Consider the following 20577-nt stretch of genomic DNA (forward strand, 5'->3'; position numbering starts at 1 on the left):
GACTTCCAGCAGATGAATCCCGAGTAAGGGCAAACTTGTTCCAGAAAGCTTCGCATTGCACATGGTGTAGGAATTAAGAGACTGGGGATTATTGACTTTTGAAATCTGAATTGTAATATCCAGTTCATGAAGGCCTGTTAAATCTTTTTCTTTACTGTGTTTATTTTGGAAACATAGCGAACCTGTTCTCTTGACACAATGTGTAGGAAAAATCTCATATTAGTACTGAATAAATGTTAGTCACTTGTTGCACAGTGTGACTGCGGGAAGGAGTACAGTAAGCCTTTCCTGTGTTATGTTTGCTGAAATGAATTCTACAAGATAAATCTAATATTTTTTTTCTTTACTGAACAAACAACAGCACTATAGCATCTTCTGTGTTCTATGTTTTTAGATCTTGCTTCAAGATAGAATATATTGTTCAAAGATATTGTTCCTTTTTCAGAAAATGTACAGTTGAAATGTTTTTTGCAAAAACAAAACTTACATCTAGACATAAGGTTGTACTTTTTGTTGTAAAAAAAGTCTGAACAGATGGGAAGTAGTTTGAAGGAATTAGAGGAAATGCTGATGGAGTGTCATGTGACAAACCGGACAACAATGAAGTTCCTATATAATATGAAAAGATTACATTATTACATAAAAATGCATATTTACAAAGGAAAGATTATTCAAACTGAAGTTTTATGAATACTTCAGTAATATTATGTGGTATCGCTTCAGTAAGATCTCACATCCATCAAAGAGATAGCCTTTCTGCGCCCCTGAAATGGGTTTTTAACCAGTTGGCTGTTATTTAAGTGTTCACTGTGTGTGATCTATAAATAATGTTAACATACAGAGTTTATATAATAATTGACAGTCGTCACTTTTATGTAATTAAACTCTGAAACTTGCTACATAATCAACATAGAGGCCTAGCAGCAAATTAGTTTTCTTGATTTACTTACATTTTGCTGGAAGCACTGTTGTCCAAATGTCTCATATTCTGTAAGTACATTTGTACTTCTCAAATTGATTTCAAACCTTTTATTGTTTTCCTCAATGTTTATGATATGAAGCAATTTCAAAATTGTGAAATTTGTAAAATGATTTTTAAAAGACTTTTCTTACATATATAATTTGGTTTGGTTGATGTATCCTCCTGAGAAAGTACTCAATCACTTATTTTCGCAAGAAGTAGGTAAAAGACAGTTGGATTAACTGATGCTTCATTTAATTCGGATTTTATATTGACATAAAATCACATAAATAATTTGCCATTTAAAAGTGCCCTACAGCCTCTGCAATCGTAGAATAATAATTTAGAAATGACTTTGGCTGTCTGTGACTTATCATAATTAACTGTCTTCTCAGCATAAAACGGTGCATACTCAAATATTTTATATTTTAATGCGTTGCATAATATTATCTCACCCAGAAATAGTAGGAAGTGTATCTCATATTTCATTGAGAGATAAGTTTTTTCAGTTGATCTCTAGTTTGTTGTCTTTTTAGGGAGAGATTTTTTTCTTTAAATGAGTTCTGATGTTTGGCTCAGCTCTTACAGCTTAGTGCTGAAAATTTAGAAAGTGGTCTTTTTAGGAATTTACTGATGGATTTAAAATGTCATGATCCTGTTTTGTTTTGTAACATCGCCGAAGCTGAAAAAATAGCAGAGAAAGACCCAGCAATACAAACCAATTTCTTGTTATCCAGTAAGGCGTATCTTCTTCTGGATGTCATTAAACTAGAAGAAAGTTTTGACTTTGGTATAATCCTGCTGTTCCTTTTTAAATGTAGTTTCCAAACATCTAACATTTTTTCACTGAAATATCACCATAAGCTGACATGATATCACGTGCTCTTCTTTTATCTTCTGAAGCTTGAATTTTATGATTTAAAATGTACTTTAGTCACTTAAGGAAGAGTGATATGTTATTTTCTATGGGAAAACAGCTTTCCAGAAACTACTTATTGGACTGTAGGAGAGTTCTTTTGAAATAATTTGAATGGTTACTGTAAAGGTAAAGTATTCTGTCCATTACTGGAAAATAACTTTACATATACCTCCTGTGACTTAAATAAATCATTGCCGACATTTGTTGCAATGTGAATGTGGCATTAAGATTCTTACAGCGTTCAACTTCAAGTAGCAATCCAGCAATGGTATACTAAGGATATTATTATATACTATGCTGAGAAAAGCACATCTGTAAAACTGTTGTGTCTTGGTTATTAGTGCTAGGTTTGAACTATCTTTAATCTCATTTGACTTGTTCATCTTCCTTAAGGATCTCCATAAAGATGCACTGAGTATTCTTTTCAGTCCTTAGGGTTTGCATCAGTGGTCGTAAACCTGCTTAGCGGACAAAGACTCTTTTCCCTTTGAAGTCACTTCCCCAGCTTTTCAAAAGGTCTGCAAGCTGGTTCCCCTAAAACAATTTAGAAAAGTTTGAAGTGGTGCCCCTTAAACCAGCAACAAAATAAAATTTTCTCTTTGCATTATTGAAAACCATGACAATCTTCTGAAGCAATAACAGTTTAAAAGCTTTTAAAGAAATCTGTTCTGCTCTACGACCAGCTTTTAAGTTGACCCCATTATTTGGAAAATCAGAGGCTTGGAAACCCCTAAATACTTGACATTCTTATCAAAGGAGTCAGCCTGACTTTTCACAGGACTCCTCTTTTACAGTATTTATTCAAGTCCTAATTTCTTTAAAGATACTATTCAGATTTCTTCTATGTCTTTTTTGCATTGAAGTGTTTCTTTAGAACAAATGTAATTTAGTAAACAGTTGATATAATTTATGAAACACTGATCCTGCCACCTGTAGATTTATACTTTTTTATGTTTGAAGTCAAGTCCAAATTCTAAAAAGACTGAGAGCATTACTTATGTAATTTTACTTTTCTGTGGACTGTGATAAATATATATGCTCAGTTTCTACTTCTTGTTTTAAGAATCTTATCTTCTACATTTTATGTATATAGTTGCTGACAGCCTAACGTAGGTAAAGCCTACAGTAATGTAGTTCCTGTAAGCAAGAAATTTACTATAAGGATTTTGTTTATCTGCACCACCTTTGTTCAGACATTGCTTCTTGTAACTCCTAACTCCAACATCTTATATTCATTACCTCCACTACAATGTTGTACATTTAAAACTTCTCTGATTTCAAAAGTTTCTTTAACATGTGTAGTGTATAGTTTGAATAATTCCTTGCTGATCTATGCAAGTATGTGTTAAATGCAATTTCTGAAAGCAAAAGAAAGTAAAATAAAGCAATAAAACCAGAATTCTAGAATTTTGCTAATGTAGGCAGCTCATTTAAAAGAAAACAAAGTAACACGAGCTTTAAACGCACAAAGCTGCCTCCTTTTTTATGGCTTGGGGACAACAGGGAGAAAGAATTGGATCAACAAAATTAAATTGTTACTGGATAATAAGACTGTTATGGTTGCTGTTGCATTTTCCCCTAAAACTGCAAATTTGTGGCTTGTCTACACAATGTTCATTTATGAATCTTCTAAGGTGCCTGCCCCATGTTTAGGTGAGGAAAGTTCAATAGAGCAAACTTTCTCTAAAAGGTTTGTGAGCGTTCATGGGATCAGCCACCTGAGAAGTACCTAGAGGTCATTAAGTCTACCCTTATGCTTCTAATTTGTTGCGAGTTTTTCCTTTGCTTCTGAACTGTCTACCATACTTCCTGGCTTTGAGTGTGTTTTGCCAAACATTATACAAAACAAAAGCAATAGCTTTTAATGATTATTTATTAAGAGATTAGGGACAATTCAGCAAGTTGCTCCAAAGCATTCTCAGATTTAAAATAAACATACATGCATACGTATGTGTGTGTGTACATGCACACATATATATTTAGTGTATATGTATATATCTAAGAAGAAACATTTATTTACTTTTCAAGATTTTGTAATGTGGATATAAATTACAGATTATAACAGTAGCTGCAGAATAAATAAAATTTTGAAAGGTCAAAATCCTTGATTTGATACTTTGTCATAGATTACGACCTTTTCTACAAAGCCATTTGAATGTGGTAGCTACACGGACGCTCTGGGAGGTGTTGCAAATGGTCTGAGTAAAAATATAAAATATTGAGAATAAGCTAAGCTTTTATTTATGCAAGCCCAGAGCTACACTTCTTTTCCACAGAAGTCTCTCACTGTACACGTGCAGGGTCTGGGTAGCTACCTATTTTAATATATTTCCATAATTTCTAGTAAGACCCAGTACCCGTATTGCTCGTACTGTTAAGGCTCTATGTGGACAAACTAATGACGTTATGCTGTTTTTATCTTTTGAAAAGTTACAACCCCAATTACAATTTGAATGTTGCTACTTCAGTAACCAGTGGAGTCAGTTGGCCCTATTATTACTCTGTCTCTCTGCAAAACCATCTCCTGTTTTTGAAGTTAAAAAGGTTTGATTTTACCACTGCTTTACTGCCTTGTTGGTATCTCACGTACCTTTTATTGTGAAGTGAAATTATTCCCTGCTGCTTAAAAACTCGTCTCATCCTTTTTGAAACTACATGATAACATTGCCCAAGATACATTCTTCAGAGTTTAAATGCTTCGTAAAATGTTATGAATGAACTAATTATATGGTAATACAAAAATAACATTGTGATTTCCATGAAATGCTAGCACTCTTGAAGAGGGTGATCCAGCGAATGACCTGTGAGTGACGTTATAAAACTATTTAATGAGCTTTATAGCATTTGCCTACCCGTTCTGTGTCTTGACCTGGAGAATAATTTTTTTTTTTTCCTTTCAACGTGCCAGTTGTACGATTACTTTTTCTTTATGGTACCCATATATGTTTAATTACAAAGAGAATCTCAGAAAAATACAGTTTTATTTGTTCTTGTTGCAGGAAAATGTCTAATAGGAGCAGTGGTAATTAATGTTGGGTTTGGGTGTTTTGATTTTGCAAACTCATCTGAAATTCATACTGATTATATTCCAGGCTCCACATTCTTACAAGGAACTAGACATCAGGCTGAGGTTTCAACACTGTTACTAGATTAAAATAAAATCAGTCAATGGATGTTTTACTTCATCTTTGGGCACTGCAGGTGTCTCCTCTCAGTACCTGTCATAGAGACACTTGTGTTTACTTATGCCTGTTATAGGAAAAGGTAGTAATTGACTATGATCTCTTCCTCCACGAAAAAAGAAAATAGAGGAGGAGAGGGAGGGAGGGGGAAAAGCAAATCTGGGTGCTCTAAATTCTGTTTGTTTTTCCTACACACCTGACTTTTATATTAACCTGTGTTAGTAAACGTGCAGGCTGAATCCCTATAGTATACTGCTGCTGTACTATGTAGATATGAGTACAGAACAACCATATGGAAACAGTAGATAGAAGTGATTTGCAGGGAACGTGAACTCAAAGAGCAAGGAAACTGAAGATGCTTCAGTGATTGAAAGCAGTGGTGTTAGAAATAGATTGTAACAAAGGTTTGCTTTTATTGTTTTTTCATTGAAGGTGATTTTGCAACTCCTCGAGCTATTTTGACAGGACATGACTATGAGATCACCTGTGCTACCATTTGTGCTGAACTTGGCCTGGTAATAAGTGGTTCAAAAGGTAAGAGAGCTGTTGTCATTTATTTCTGTTTGTGAAGCTATAATCCTAACGCAAAAAGGAATATAGTCTCAGGTGGCAGAATTTATTAACTTTATGGTGGTTTTATTTCTAACCTTTGTTTGATGAAGGTTATATATAAACTACCAACTAAAATTTGTAGTAATTCTGTTCAGGCTCTTTGAGCGTAGCTACAAAGCCTGTAATGTGCCCAATTTGTGTTCTCAAAGACCTGCTTTTGGCAGGCAAATTGTAAAGAATGGTGTTGATTCCATGGATATTGTTTATCATTTTCCTATTTGCTGGTCCACACTTATTTTTAAACTGGAAATTTCTTAGAATTAGGATCTTTCTACTTCAGTGTTTCTGAAGTAAGAGATGTTTTTTCAAAGAGACACTTTTTCAAAGTTGGGTGTACTCACCATATGCACCTGTGTGTATTTCTGTTTTAATGCATGTGAACACTTCTGGCTTACCTGCAAATCAGGTATTTGTCCAACTATATTGAAAACCAAGTATTTAGTGGATCATGTATGGGTTAAAATCTTAATATGAGAATATACACTTTCAGAGTACCTCCGTATGTAAATTCACTTACACTTACCTCTGTGTCTTCGTATTTTGAAAATCTCAGTTTAGGATTCAGTACATTTATTTTTGTGCTCTCAAAATTAACTACTACCAGTTTTAAAAGAAAATCCACAAGAGAGAATCTGTTAGGTCTCTAACTAGTTTTGATAGGTGCTCTAAAATACTTTAATACAAAGCTTTTAAGGGATAAGCTGTTCATTTTACTCTCTGGCACCCTTAAAGTCATAGGCTATCCACTTAAACATGATAAAAAATCATTATAATGTATTATAATAGTGATTACCTAAGTAGAAGTCGTGACTTATTACTTGATATATGATGTCTTTAAATGAGCATATAAATCAGTAACTAGAGATTTTATTCTGTCTCATTAGAAGGACCATGTCTCATACATTCTATGAATGGAGATCTACTGAGGACATTAGAAGGTCCTGAAACATTAGAAGGTCCTGAAAACCGCCTGAGACCAAAACTTATTCAAGCTTCAAGAGAAGGCCACTGTGTCATATATTATGAAAACGGACTCTTCTGTGTATTCAGTGTGAATGGGAGACTTCAAGCCACAATGGAAACAGATGATAAGATAAAGGTGAGTGTACTCAAATGTGTGCTAAGGACTGACGGTTCCAGTATCGGGAGAAGCTATCGATGTTGGAGTTGTGTGGAGACTCTTTTTGCAGCCGGGCCATAGAAATACACGGTACTAGACCATAATAGGAGCATTCTGAAAAAGCTGTAGTTAAGGGGACCATGTACTCCTAATAGTACTGTTTTTAATTTTAAAATAACTCTGTTCATATAGTAAGGAATATCCTGTAGACATTTCCTTGAACTGAAGAATACAAATATTACTAATTGCTGACCAGGAGAAGCCGGGCTACTGCTTTACTTCTGAATCTGAAGGCAGGAGGTTGTTGGACATGCTGTTTTGGATGTTGGCTTTCCCTTTTTTGGCATCTCTGTCTACATTCCTTCATCTTAGCCTAAGATAGCATGTGTTGTGCTGAACTTCAGGAAGTTTATAGGCATATGTCTATATTTCAACTCTTCAGCCCTTTGGCATTTGCTGAGCAGGCAGCTCCACATCTTTAGCTGCAAGAGACATGGAGCAAGTCCAAAACTATGCAGGGGGCATTTTAAGCTTATCGTTTTATGGAAATTATTTGATAACACAAAATGCAGGTCTTTTGACAGTTCCCATGAAATAGTACCTATGAAGAAGAGCAGAACCTGCCAGCTATACTGCAGTGAAGCAGAAATGTCAAAAGAATACTTTCCTTGAATTAAAAATATTCCCACTTTTTCCTTGAATGAGAAAGAAAGGAAGGGGAAGGGAAGAAAATGAACAAGCATTACCAAATCTAGTAGAAAGTTACAGAATGCAGCAGAGACATGAAGCAAGATCACATTGCTGGGTCAGCATTCAGGCTACCTGAATTATCTGAAGTTATGGTCTCTGTGCCAGTAGTCATGGTCTGAGTGGCACAGAATTGCAGAATGGCTGAGGTTGGAAGGGACCTCTGAAGATCATCTGGTCCAGCCACGCTGCTCAAGCAGGGCCATCTAGAGCCAGTTGCCCAGGACCATGTCCAGATGGCTTTTGAATATCTCCAAGGATGGAGATTCTACAGCCTCTCTGGATAACCCTTGCCAATGCTTGGTCATCCTCACAGTAAAAAAGTGTTTCCTATATAAAACTATTTAACTATTTAATATCAGCAAGAGGAGACTTTTGTTGTTATAAACATATAGCAGTACTACACCTCCAAGCTGACTTTCCTAATCTGATGGAAGAGCTCAGCTGCTGGGATTTTCAATGTTCTCTTGAGTTGAAAACTCAAGTTTTTCCTTTATTTGGATTAGATGTTTCAGAAAGAAAATGCCTCTTCACCCTCATGTTCATTTTACAGAATTATTGAAATTCTTTCAGACGTTGTGCAAAATTATGAACATTTTAAAATTTGCACCTGTTCTTCACTTGACTCTATTCATATTAATTCTTAAGATGGAAGAATGTGTCAATATATTTGAAAGACTTTTCATCTTCATTATTTGCATTATAAAACTTACATTGAACAGTGAATGCTCCATTACTACACTGAAGTCTCCAGTGTAGTTCAGTGTATTCCACTTAAAACCTTCTAAAACTCTATTGTGTACTATACTCTGTTAATCCAGCATCCCTATGTTTTCAAAATGTCAGATACGTTGGTGGTGGAATATGCAGAAATAACTCTCTGTGTAGGTCTCTCTTCCATAGTGAGAGTGCTGTCTGCAGAGGTGAGAGGGCATTTGAATGTTGGATGCTATGGCAGCTACAAGTGCAGATTTGAGGCTGGGGAAATGAAATAGGAATGTGTATATTTCCTTCCCAAGCCATTTTTCCAAATTACTGTAAATTCTTGCTTCAACTTTTAATCTTTCTTCAATTCTCTGAAATTGCACCTTCGGCTGTCCTTGTACAAATGCTTTTGAGATTTTCAGCCTACCCTTCATCCCAGTTCTTTCCATAAAGCAAGTACATATCACAGTGTTTTCTCTTTTTACAATAATAATGTTGATAATCTGTCACTTTCAGTTGTGATTATGTTGTCAGCTAGGCCAGCAAATCTGTAAAATATCTAGAAATCCCTTGCTGGCTAAAACAATTTCTGTAGTGTTTCAGTCAGTACCCACAGCTTTAGGAATGTTGCTAAAGGCAATGGAAGTTCGGCTCTCTGTGGGCCAGAATTACCTATATACAGGGGTTTGGGTTTTACTTTGTTTTGTTTTGTTTTCTTTCTCTCCCAGTGGTCCCAGTTGGGATTTATGTTTAAACAATCTACAGCGTCTTTCCCAGTGCTTCTGCACTATATCATGTTAGAAGGCAAGTGGCAACTTCATGATTAAAGTAGGGTCATTTAAAATGAATACTGCCTACCCATGGGCTGTGCTGACAAACACTTTTCGTTGGTTTTTGCTCGAAGAGGATAGAAAAGGGAAGGAAAATGACATAAGTGTTGAATCTGTAATGTAAAATTCTAGTTTCTCTTTTCCTATGTCATTATGGACCTGTATTTCAGAACGTTATTGACAAAACTAGCAGTTTTCAATAGTGATGTTTGGAACAACATTCTGATTTTCTTTCTTGCATTCTTGTGCTAGAAAACTGCTAGAAAAATTTCAGACGCTCTGGGGAAATTCAAAGTCTAATCAATGCCTTCCACCTGTTTTTGTTTTAAATACTGTATTGCTCAGTGGAGCTTAGGCATATCACAGTACATCTACCATGTAATGTTTAGGTATCTTAATGAATAACTTAACTCTAAATAGTCTGCTTGTTCTGAGAAGTAAAGTTATTTTACCCTAAACAAAGACTGTATGCTGTTTCACCCAGAGGAACCAATTTATTTTCCTTTCCTGAGTCTGTTTTGAAATGTGGAAGTGCCCACAAGACTCCTGCTGCTGTAAGCCAGGGCTGTCACAGTGTCAGCTCTGCCTTTTTACAAAGCACTGCCTTTCAAAAATCTGAGATGTTAAAGGGATTTGTGCAAAGTTTTGAGACTTTCCAAGGAAATACAAGTCAGAAATGCAGCTTTTAGAACATTGCTGAAATTGTGCGCTTTGGGGATTATTTGAAAGTCTGAAGCTCGTGTTGTGAGAAAGATTAGTTGCAGAGTTGTTTCAGTTTCATACCTAGCAGAATCGTAGATAAACTACGCTTGGGAAAAGCAGAACAGTAAAATTGATTCATGTCGTCTTCTATACCAGTTGGAGTACTTGGGAGTAAAAGCATCCTTTCGTTTGTTAAATCTTGAAGGGCATGTCATGAAACTGAAATGTTGACAGGGTGACCTTTTTCTTCCATTCATTCCTTCATTCATATATATATATATAGGCAAGTGGCTGAGAAATTTATTAATAAACAATAAAAATCAACATCTTGTCTTCGTGACAAGCCAATGACTTAGTAAAATTGCATAGGTGTTAGTAAGGGTTCAAAGCCTATACTTCATATAATCAAAAGATCACAAAACCCACTGCATTTTGCAGGTAGTGGAAGAGTTAAAGATTAATGGCTTTAATTTGCCTTTTAATATAGCATTTCTTCAGTAAAAGCCTCAAGTATAAAATTCAAGTGAACCATGACCATAAGGTTAATGGATTTTCATCAGCTGAATTTTATAAGTGTAGCAAATAATTATTTGTCACGGTCTTCACTGCAATTTGAAAATACCCTTAGGAGACTGCCATTGCTGTAGAGAAGAAAACCATCCTATATTGATTTTTGCTTCTAATGAATAATCTTTTTAATAATTGTGTGTGGTATGTTAGATCTCATGATCATTTACTCAGTGCATGCAAGTTCTAGATAATTTTCACAGTCTTATCTCAGTCTGTTTTCTACCCCTTTCTTACTGAGTTACTATACTCTTCTAAGAGGGTCTCTAAATGAGTTTTCAAGCTCCTTGGGGCTGTCCTTTGGGAGGTGCTTAGCATATTTTTGTAGGCTGGTAGAAACAATCACAGAAGCAATTTATGGTTGGAACATTTGGGTTTGGGGGGGGAGAAGCTTCAGCTCAGAATACTGAACTCTAACCTTGGTTCGTATTCAATTTTCCATACTTAGATGTTGGAAAAAACCTCCACATATCCTGCTTTATTGTGTCAAAATTTACATGTATGTGTTGTCGTCTTAATTCAAAACACAGCTGGAATAGGTTTATCATCTTTTTTTTTCCAGTTTTATAATACTTTGTTTACAGTATATGTTTGTATTTCAGTTACATTCATTTTAAAGTTATTGCGTGAAATAAAATTTTAGCAATGCGATTCATTCTGATTACTTGGGAGTTGTTGCAGTAAACACTCAAAATTTATAATATAATATAGAAACTCTATCTTAATGTAAGTCTTGCACATCATATAATTCTTAAAGGATATATTTGGCATCATAGTAATAGAGTACAGCAGTACAAAAAATACATATGTGCAATATGTCTGACTTCAATTATTGCTGTTCACGAAGCAGTATCTTACGTACACTGCATATTTTGGTTTCTAGGATTGTCAGCAGTCTGTATAAACACTTTAATGTTGCATGAACGTAACATTTTTGTGTTTTAGTTTCCCTCATTTTTGTGGTGCATGTGCTATAAATTATGTATATTAAAAACCCAACAAATTCCTTTTCTTGAGGAATTTAAAATCACAGTATCTTAAAAGTTTTGCATATTGAAAAACTGTAGAAGCAGAGATTGCAAGTGCCAAAATACTTCAGCAGGGAGAGACACGTTTGCAAGATCCTGTCTTCAGCTCTTTCTACTGTTTCCTAAATTTAAATCTTTGAGCTGGAATTTTGCTTGTAGACTATCCTCTTAAGGCAATTTCCTTGCCTTCCAGTGACAATGTTTTCGTTAAAGTGGATCAATCTATTTGTAGAACGTGTGTGTTTGGAATTTAAGAGCCATTGCTCTGAATAGCCTCCATACTTATGTTGTTCTATTGAAAAGTTTTGTGGCTCCCTACCTTGGGTCAGGAAGCTGAAATTTATCATGAATTAGTCCTGGTGTGAAGGATTTGTATTTTCCTGCCAAATTTAGCTGATCCACAAATCTCAGGTTAAATGCATTCAGTAGATAATGCTTAGCATCTACATTCTGTACTGAACCCCTGTAGCCCAGCGATACAGAGTTTTCCCCTGCAACCAATCATCCCCTACAGTGAGCTGCACAAAAATGCCATGGCAAGAAATGTGATGAGGTGATCCTGGATGAAGAAGGGGAAGGACTGATGGGGAAGCAGAGGACAAAGAAGAGTAGAATCGAGGATGGAACCAAGGACAGAATGAAAGAGGTGTTTGCAAGAGCGACAGGAACAGAAAAGTAGAGAAGGGAATGTAGAAACTTGTCAGAGACTGGGAGAAGACAGGAAGAGGCAGAAAGGAGTGAAGGAAAAATAGAAATTGGATGTAGGAGCAATGGAGTGATGGGTTAGGTAGCATCAGGAGTTTAATAATAGTGCTTCATAGTAGCAAAATTCCTTATTTTCCTTTTGATAACAGCAAATCATCCAGCAAACAACTAGCAAAGTTGTTTCTCACCATTCTGTGTGCTCAAACGAAGAGGATGGTAGGCTGCTGCTGTGCCAAGTATTGCATACAAAAATAAAAGTAGAGAGCAGAGACGGGAAAAAACAGAGGTCAAGCTGGGGAGCAAAAGTCAGAAAAAGAGCTGAGAAGAGGCATCTGGAAACAGGAGGAGAGAGTATAGGAAAAGATTAGGGCTTACAGGAGTTGTTAATAATAGTCCAAACTGTAGTTTTAAGGGTCTTGATCTCGCTGGTAGCTCGTGCTGATGTCATTCTACATAGAATAGTTTGGGTTGGAAGGGACCAAGAAACCTCTAAAGGCCATCTAGTCCAACCCCCCTGCTGTGGGCAGGGACATCTTCAACTAGATCAGGTTGCTCAGAGCCCTGTCCAACCTGACCTTGAATGTTTCCAGGGATGGGGCATCCACCACCTCTCTGGGCAACCTGTGCCAGCGACATGACAGAATTCATTCAACTTTTTGGGCTTGGGGTTTTGTTGTTGTGGTGGGTTTTTTTGTTTTTTGTTTGGGTGTTGTGGTTTTTTTTGTTTGGGTTTTTTTGGTTTGTTTTTTTTTTTCCAGAAAACCCTACAAACCCTTCAGTTTTCCCAGATAGTTGGAGGATGAAGCTATAAAATCAGGGCCTGGTATCATCTACTGCTTAAGTTTCTTTTCTGCAAGGCAGCAGGACAGGATCTTCCTTTCAGAAGGAGTTTTGTACTCTTCAGGGTTACTGTAGTAGTAATTGCTAAGACCCGTATTGAAAAGATGTGTAAGATCTCAGTATTGCTGTGAGAAAAGTCAGTAATGGGGTATTCCAAGGGTTGGTGTTGGGAACTAGTTTTATTCAATGTTTTCTGAGGTGGGGAATGCTGAAGGTCTACAGAGTGATGAAGGCAACGGATGAGGTGAATGCCCAACTGTTACTCGGGAAACCCCACAATATGAGACCATATGGGTCTTCATATCATTGAAACTAGTAGGATCACTTCAAAACAGATAAAACTATTTTGCACTGTAATGAACTTCTGCCATTTTTTTCTTTTTTTCTGCAGAAGGCATCAGCAGGCTCAAAAAGAGATTAAGAAAATTCATGGGCAGCACGTCCATAAATAGATACTAAAGGGAATGAACAGAGAGATACTTTCTGATATTCCTGATCCAGTGATTGTGGGTGCTGGGGAGCAGAAGGGAAGGGACTGTAGAGTGGCAAGCCTCACAGCATCTCTTGCTGCCACTGTTGGTGATACAGCATTGGGCTAGATGGCTCACGGTCTGTCTGACCCCATAGGGTATCACTTATTTTAATACAATTTCAATCTGTGTTCTCCTAAACCACATTTTGGCTTATTTAAACTGGTAAAATCCCTCTTTAAGAAATGTTTCTCATGCTTCCAGTCATCTTAATATCTGATAGTATCATCTGGTATAGTCATCAGGTAACTGAGGAAAGTTGCCGTTCTTCCAGGTACTCAGTATGTATCGTGATTTTTCCAACAGCACGCAAGAAACATCAAAATAGATTGAAGGCTTCTGTTTCACTAAGTCTTCACTGTGAAAACCAATGATATCCAATCTTTCTCCATGATCTGGATCCCAAATAAAGATTTCAAATGTAGATTTACCATCAGTCCCCACGATCCATGCAAAATCAGGGTATAAGCCATTGAATTTGTCACAGGCAGTTTCAGGATATATGATGAAGGGAAGCACAGTCTCTATTAAGAGAGGTGGATCATGATCTTATTAGTCCAGAGGAGGACTTCAAAAACACTGGTGTAAATTAATTCTTGTAATTTGTGTAACATTTCAGTTCCCTCTGTCATTCAGCCCTTTGCCAGAGAGAAAAGGAGGATAACTTCTGCTAGGCTGGTATTAAAGACCCGTGGGGGAATGTCAGGTACTATATTTTAATGCCAGTGGTGCTGGATCTTGTAAATCTAGCTAATTAGAAGAGTAAATTTCTTTAGCTGACCTCGTATTAGATCTTTGGAATATGGAATAAATCACAGGTGAGGTAAAACTGTACTAGTGACATGTAATGTATTAAGAGACTTGCGCATAATAACATTAATTCTGTTGCGGGGTAGAATAACATAACAATTATGTTGCTTCCCAAAAGCTTGATATCAAGTCCAAACTTCATCATTTGGGAAGTATTTTGTACTTTGTAGGGTTACAGTAGTAGTAATTGCTAAGACCCGTATTGAAAAGATGTGTAAGATCTTGGTATTGCTGTGAGAAAGTCCAAACTTCATCACTTGGAAGTATCAATACTTCCCAAAAGTATTGGTATCAACTCTCTCTAGGCATTCAGCTGTCAATATGAAACTTTTTATGAAAGGAAAAGAGGGGGAGTAAGAGCAACACGTATTTATCTGACAAATATCCATGTGATTTCCCCTTAGGCAATTCAACTGAGTCGAGATGGACAGTATCTGCTTACAGGTGGAGACAATGGAGTTGTCATGGTGTGGCAGATGTGGGACCTCAAGCAGCTTTTTGCCTACCCAGGGTGTGATGCTGGAATCCGATCCATGGCCCTGTCGTATGACCAAAGGTTAGAGCAAAGTCTGGTCTTCGCAAGAATGTCAGAGAATATGTACTTACAAGTAAATTGTATTTTTGTTTTCCTTCTGATTTTGATTTTCTGTGGATCACAGATCCTGGTAATTATATTGAGAATTCTGTGCTTGCATAAGTTTCTTTCTAACATGTCATATTTAGGGCAGATAATCTTTTTCAGGATTTCAGCTTTTGGGGCAATGAAGAGTGATTCAAGAAATCTTACGTTGGCAGACTTTGAGTTATTGGCCTGTGCCAATGTACAGTGTGGGTCACATGGAGGTGGGAGGTTACATGGGCTTTTCATGTTTCTTCTTTCACTTATGACACAAATCACATTCCTAATTCCAGACCTTTATGTTGAAAATAGAACAGTTAGAATGATTGCACAATAAGATTCCCTCCACACATCCATATTTTGCTAAAGCAAATACTAATTTTCATTTCTAGAAAAGTTATTTTATCCACATAAAGCATGACCCTCCTTGAAGATTCCTTCTACTGAAGGCAATCAGTTAATATTTCTACTGCATTTTTACATTACACTTTCCAATGTGGCTGTACTTAAAAGTCCTTCTGTGTTTTTATCACAAAAGTATTATTTGTTTATAAGATGGATGTTCACCATTTCATTTGTGCACTCTTAGCTTGCGGGCTAGAATTTTGTTTGCTTTGGTGTATTTGCTTAGTGGGGTTCCTGTGTACTCTTCAAGCAGATTTAGCTCCTAAATCCCTTCGGAGAGTCTACATTGTGCAGTAAAGCATATTGCTGAGACTCTTAACCTTCCACTTATTGAAGTCCATAGTGAATGTTTTAACATTTTTTACCTGGACTACATTTCTAAAACTTACATAAAATGAACTTAAAAAAATCCAAGCCAGCAAAATCTGTGGACTTCAATCAAACATTCAACAACTTCTTGTTAAGCATAATTAGAGATTATAGGCATTTTGGAAGAAACAGTTTTCTATTAAAAAGCCCGTGCTGTTAAAAATACTTAAAAAGCTGGAGTTACAGCTATTGAATTTTAGACCTCTGAAATGTATGAAATTCTGCATTTAGAGAATCTTTAAACTAACGGCATGTCAACATAATCTTGGCATGTCAATAAACTGAAATTTAATATGGACATCTATAAACTTATCCATGTGCTCAAGTTAGGAACCTATTTACTTCGGGTTTGGAGACACAGAAACTCAGAAGAGATTTACTCAGAGTATTTTACTGAGTAATTACTCAGTAATTACAGGTTGTTACTTGGAGTAATTTATGTGGTATGCATGAATATATGTGTTTGAGTGACTGTGTAAAAAGACGTTTTAACCTAATACAAAAACAATCAAAATGGTGCTCTTGAAATGAAATAGTGTGATACTATCAAAATGCAGTTTTCATGATCTATTTAGTCTTTGTTTTGAAGGAAAAATTACAGCTTTTTACTCTGAATATTTTTTTTTTATTTCTGAGGCTTTTTTCCTAAAATGCCAGAATTTTATACATCTTCATACTTCTGATTTTCGTAAAACTTTAATATGAGACAGTAGAAAAGACGATATAGAAACTCTTGTAATTGTGTGCTATGTCAGGGTCATGGCTTTTCAAACAGATCTAAATCATCTCTAGTAGTAGGCCAAGGGTAAGGAATTTGGAAGGAAAGAGGAACCTCCAAAACAATCAAAGCCTTAAGATTGCTTTCAAACCCAAACACTAACGTTTCCAGCTGAAGTCCTGTGCCCACATCCAATTCCTTCATGTAGATCGTGTGCTTAAATGGGGGAGGTAAAACTGAAATGAACACGTCTCCTAGCCTTCCCTCACTTTGTTGCTTCACCAGGGCTTGATCCCACCCCAATCCCCCCCAAAAAAACAAGCAAGCAAGCCAAGAAATAATCCCAGGAAATCTGAAGTGGCCTTGCAGGACAGCGATGCTGGTAAACAGTTCTGTTGTCTAACTCTCAATTGTAGCTTCAGGCCGACCATACAAACTGTTGCATGGTGTTTTGTATGTTTTGTGATCCATATATGTGTCAGAGCTACTGCAGATGGCAGTTTTATTCAGATCCAGCTTGCTGGAGTCCTTGGAAGCCCAAGATGGGAGACCCTAAAGCCTGACTTTTCTGGTATGTGGAGCGCTTCCAGCTCCAGCTGTCTTTGGTTGAAGTTGGTCGTTGCCTCGGGTTCTCGTGCCTGTATTGATGTAGCTCTTCGGTGTGTTGACCGATACATCTGAACGTGCCGTGGTTCACTAACGAATATGGTCTTGTGTGCTTTTCTTAGGTGTATAATGACTGGCATGGCATCTGGGAGCATAGTGGTTTTCTACAATGATTTCAATCGTTGGCACCATGAATATCAAACCAGATACTGATCTTCACAGAGACCAAGATTAGCACTGATGTGGGCAGCTGTTGTCAGAAGGAAACTGAACACAGCACGCCTCCCTTGATGTCTTGCCACAACATTGTTCCTTATAAATAGCTATATTACATCTGAATGTAACTTAAATTTGCTGGAAGAAGCAACCTATTTTTTAAAGTCAATTGCTATTTTTGTAGACCTTGCTTGACTTTTTCGGGGGAAGGGCAAAGAAGCAGAAAAATGGCTGCTGGGTTCTGTAGTTAAAAATCTATATTTTTAGTCATAATGAGAAGTCTATTTTGATCCCTGTATGTAAAAGAAACCTAAAGTAAAGATGGTTAAAACTCACATTCTAGCTATGTTATGAAGGAATGGATTTTCCATCTGAAGCTTTATCCTTGAGGAATATATGACTTTAACATAATGGAAATGAATTACGATGTTTGGGGAATTTTAATCTGTGCTATCTGTACCACACTTTGTCTCGTACTTTTCCAAATGATTGTACTACATCAGCACTGAAGTTTCTGGGAATCAATAGTAATATTTAAATTATGGTTAATGTAATTTTAAACTTTGCAAATCGTTTCCATCAATGTTACTATTCAAGCATGTTTCTAGGCCTAGGCAATTAGTTCTTTTTTAGTTGTATGTTTTGTGCAGTTAAGAGAGAGAAATCGGGAATAGAGTTTGTGTTACATCAAGCGTGAATCCTTCTAGTTTCTACCTGGCATCTCCTTCAAGCACACCGAACTGTGGATTGTTCCTCCAAATCAGAAAGGCTATTTTGAAGGCTTTAGACTCAAATTAGAAACCCACAGAGGCAGGTATTTTTTAATAGGTGCAAGTACCAAAGCACACTTCTGCTGGTTGACTGTGAAAGCACTAAAAGGGCAGGTGTTTGCTGGTGCACAGCCTCAATTCAGCAGCAGAAGCACTAGACTTGCAGGCGACTTTCTTTTTTTTCCCAGAACTAGCCCCTGCAATACTGTAGCACATGTCATATTCCTTTTCCACGTATAGCAACTATATCTTTTATATTTTGCTATCACCAAATCCGGTCAGATCCTGCCCAATCGTATTAAATTATCTCTTTCTTTTAGGAAATGAAAAATAATTTATACTAAGGAACAATAAGTTATTTTGGTGTTGCACAAATCTACTTTTCTACAAGATTGCTGTGCAGAACTCTGTGAAAATATTTGTGAAAAGAACTGTTATTGTTTTGTAAGTCTGTATTGCATAAAAATCTTCTTTGTATGTTGTGATCTATGAGTTGAAATTTACATTCCATATCTGTATTGATACATACATTTCTCTAGCTGCCTACTAGAGCAGTTCCTGTTTTTTCTAAGCATTTAACTACTATCTCTTTCAGTAAAGATTTGGAATGAGGAAATTAAGTTTGAGTGAAGAAATTAAATAAAATTACATTTGTAATTGAGAGCTTCAGTGGAGTACTGGGTTCTTGTGATTCAATGTGTGTTCACAATAGAGGAAATTGGTGCTATGCTAATGCATTTAAAGTACTCTCGGTGCTTATGCAATGGTGACTAAGTTTTCTGTGCTTTTTACGTTTTTATACTGATATGGTTATGCTGATATCAGTAGAGTTACATTTTTATGTATTGTATAGCAGAAGGATGATCTAATTAAGCGAAGGCTATAGTGGTCATGTCTGCGGTAAGTGCCCGGTATGTTGAGCAGTAACATTTGTTATGCAAAACTTGTACTTCACGCTTCCGTAAGTTCAACAACATTCATAGCCTTATATCAGAAGATTTTGAGGGGAAATTGGTATGCTCTTGAAGTGCAATTTACATTTTTTTCAAGGCAGGGATGGGTTTCCTAGGCTAGGTGGAGGGAAAAAAAAACCTAAACAAAAGTGTATTTTGCCAAATGGAAATCCTGAAAGTCTTCTCTTTATGATCTCCTGCTGACTTAGGAAACACTTTATTGTTGATAGAAGTAATAGTTTCTGACCTTAGAGCCAAAATATTTCATGGGGAGTTGATTTGGTAGATTGCTTGTTTTAGAAAGGGCCCTGTTGATCATGAGATGCTTTCCCAAACTGAAAGCACGACTGTATCTGTGCATGCCATCCGGAGTTGCATCCAGCCAGTGCATGTTGATGGGCAGCTGTGCGATGGTATCAAGTACTCCTGGGGGAAGCAGCAGCAGTGGTGCAGCACAGTGTTCTGCACGTTTCAAGTGCTGCAGCCGTTCTGTGGAAAAGGACATCTTCACCTTCTGCTCCGTGAGCAAGCCTGTGAAGGCACCCCCATTCTAGACTGCTTTGCTGGTGGCTTTGGTGAGTAGGACATACCCCCTCTTCTGCGGGTAAACAAACATACCTCGGGCACCGCCCTGGGCATCCAGGCTTGTATTTGGGATCTCAGCTTTGGCTGAACTGGTCCACGTCACGCTGTTTGTGATGAGGTGGCAAAAAAGGGTTAAATTGCTGACTATTCAGGTGTTTGTTAGTCTATTCAGGGCAGTACCTGTGTCAAAGGGATTGCCTGAAACCTGTTTAATCCACCGGTGCCAGGCATTAACCTGCAGCTGGGCCTCAGCTAGGTGTTATTTGCAGAATATTCCTGAGAAGAGGGAGCCGAGTCCTCTATTTCCTCAAAATTTGGAGGGAGCATTTATGAACAGCATTTTTTTACGTGACAGTCTGGGTTTTCTTCTGTTAAGTTCAAATGGACATGGTGTTAGCTGTAGTTTATCGCAGGTGCTCTGGAAAGCAGCATTTGCTGCTGCTGCTGCTGAGAGCAAGGCTGGTGAGCAGCAGTGCTGCAAGTGTGGTTTATGGGGGAAATACTTAGTGCAAGTAGCTTGAAATCCCTTCTATTTTGTGAAAATGACTAATATAAATGCTGTGGGATCTGGCAAGAGATGATGGTGTGATCAGAGTGGTGGTATCTCTGAAGGAAGTTCGTGTTGTGTTACTGCAAGCAAAGGTAAATGAATGCCATAATACTTTTGAGAATATTTCTTCAGTTCTTGGCTGTGTGTTGTGCTGTGTGTTATCAAAAAGCCTCTACACCTGGGAAGTGTGCCTCGTGCGAAGTACATGTATTTATTACTGTTTCTGGTGGAAGACTACCAAGAGTATGTCAGGACCAATCTGCAGCGTTTTGTTTCTGCTAAAGATTCCCACTCTGCTGGTTTAGCACTTAGGAGAATAAATGTCCAAAAGAGCTAATCTGATAAGAAGGTAATACAAAGATCTGTGGATGTTCTGCTGGTGGAGGTTGTTATTTACTAGGAGAGTTTAGAATCATAGAATCTAAAGTTGGAAAAGACCCTTAAGATTGATTCCAACCGTAAACCTAACACTGCCAAGTCCACCACTAAACCATGTCCCTAAGCACCACATCTGCCTGTCTTTTAAAT

General features: G+C 37.1%; 1 protein-coding gene across 1 annotated transcript in view; it reads left to right on the forward strand.

Moving 5' to 3' along the window:
- LRBA (LPS-responsive vesicle trafficking, beach and anchor containing) overlaps positions 1-17233 on the forward strand; it is a 419049-nt gene extending 401816 nt beyond the window's left edge. Inside the window, 4 exon segments of the mRNA XM_009327509.1 lie at positions 5495-5596; positions 6559-6773; positions 14663-14814; positions 17098-17233. Of these exon segments, the coding sequence (XP_009325784.1) occupies positions 5495-5596; positions 6559-6773; positions 14663-14814; positions 17098-17188 (560 nt within the window). The 3' untranslated portion in view covers positions 17189-17233.
- The last annotated feature ends 3344 nt before the right edge of the window (positions 17234-20577 follow it).

Source organism: Pygoscelis adeliae, unplaced genomic scaffold (assembly GCF_000699105.1).
Source record: "Pygoscelis adeliae isolate BGI_AS28 unplaced genomic scaffold, ASM69910v1 Scaffold157, whole genome shotgun sequence".
NCBI lineage: Eukaryota > Metazoa > Chordata > Aves > Sphenisciformes > Spheniscidae > Pygoscelis > Pygoscelis adeliae.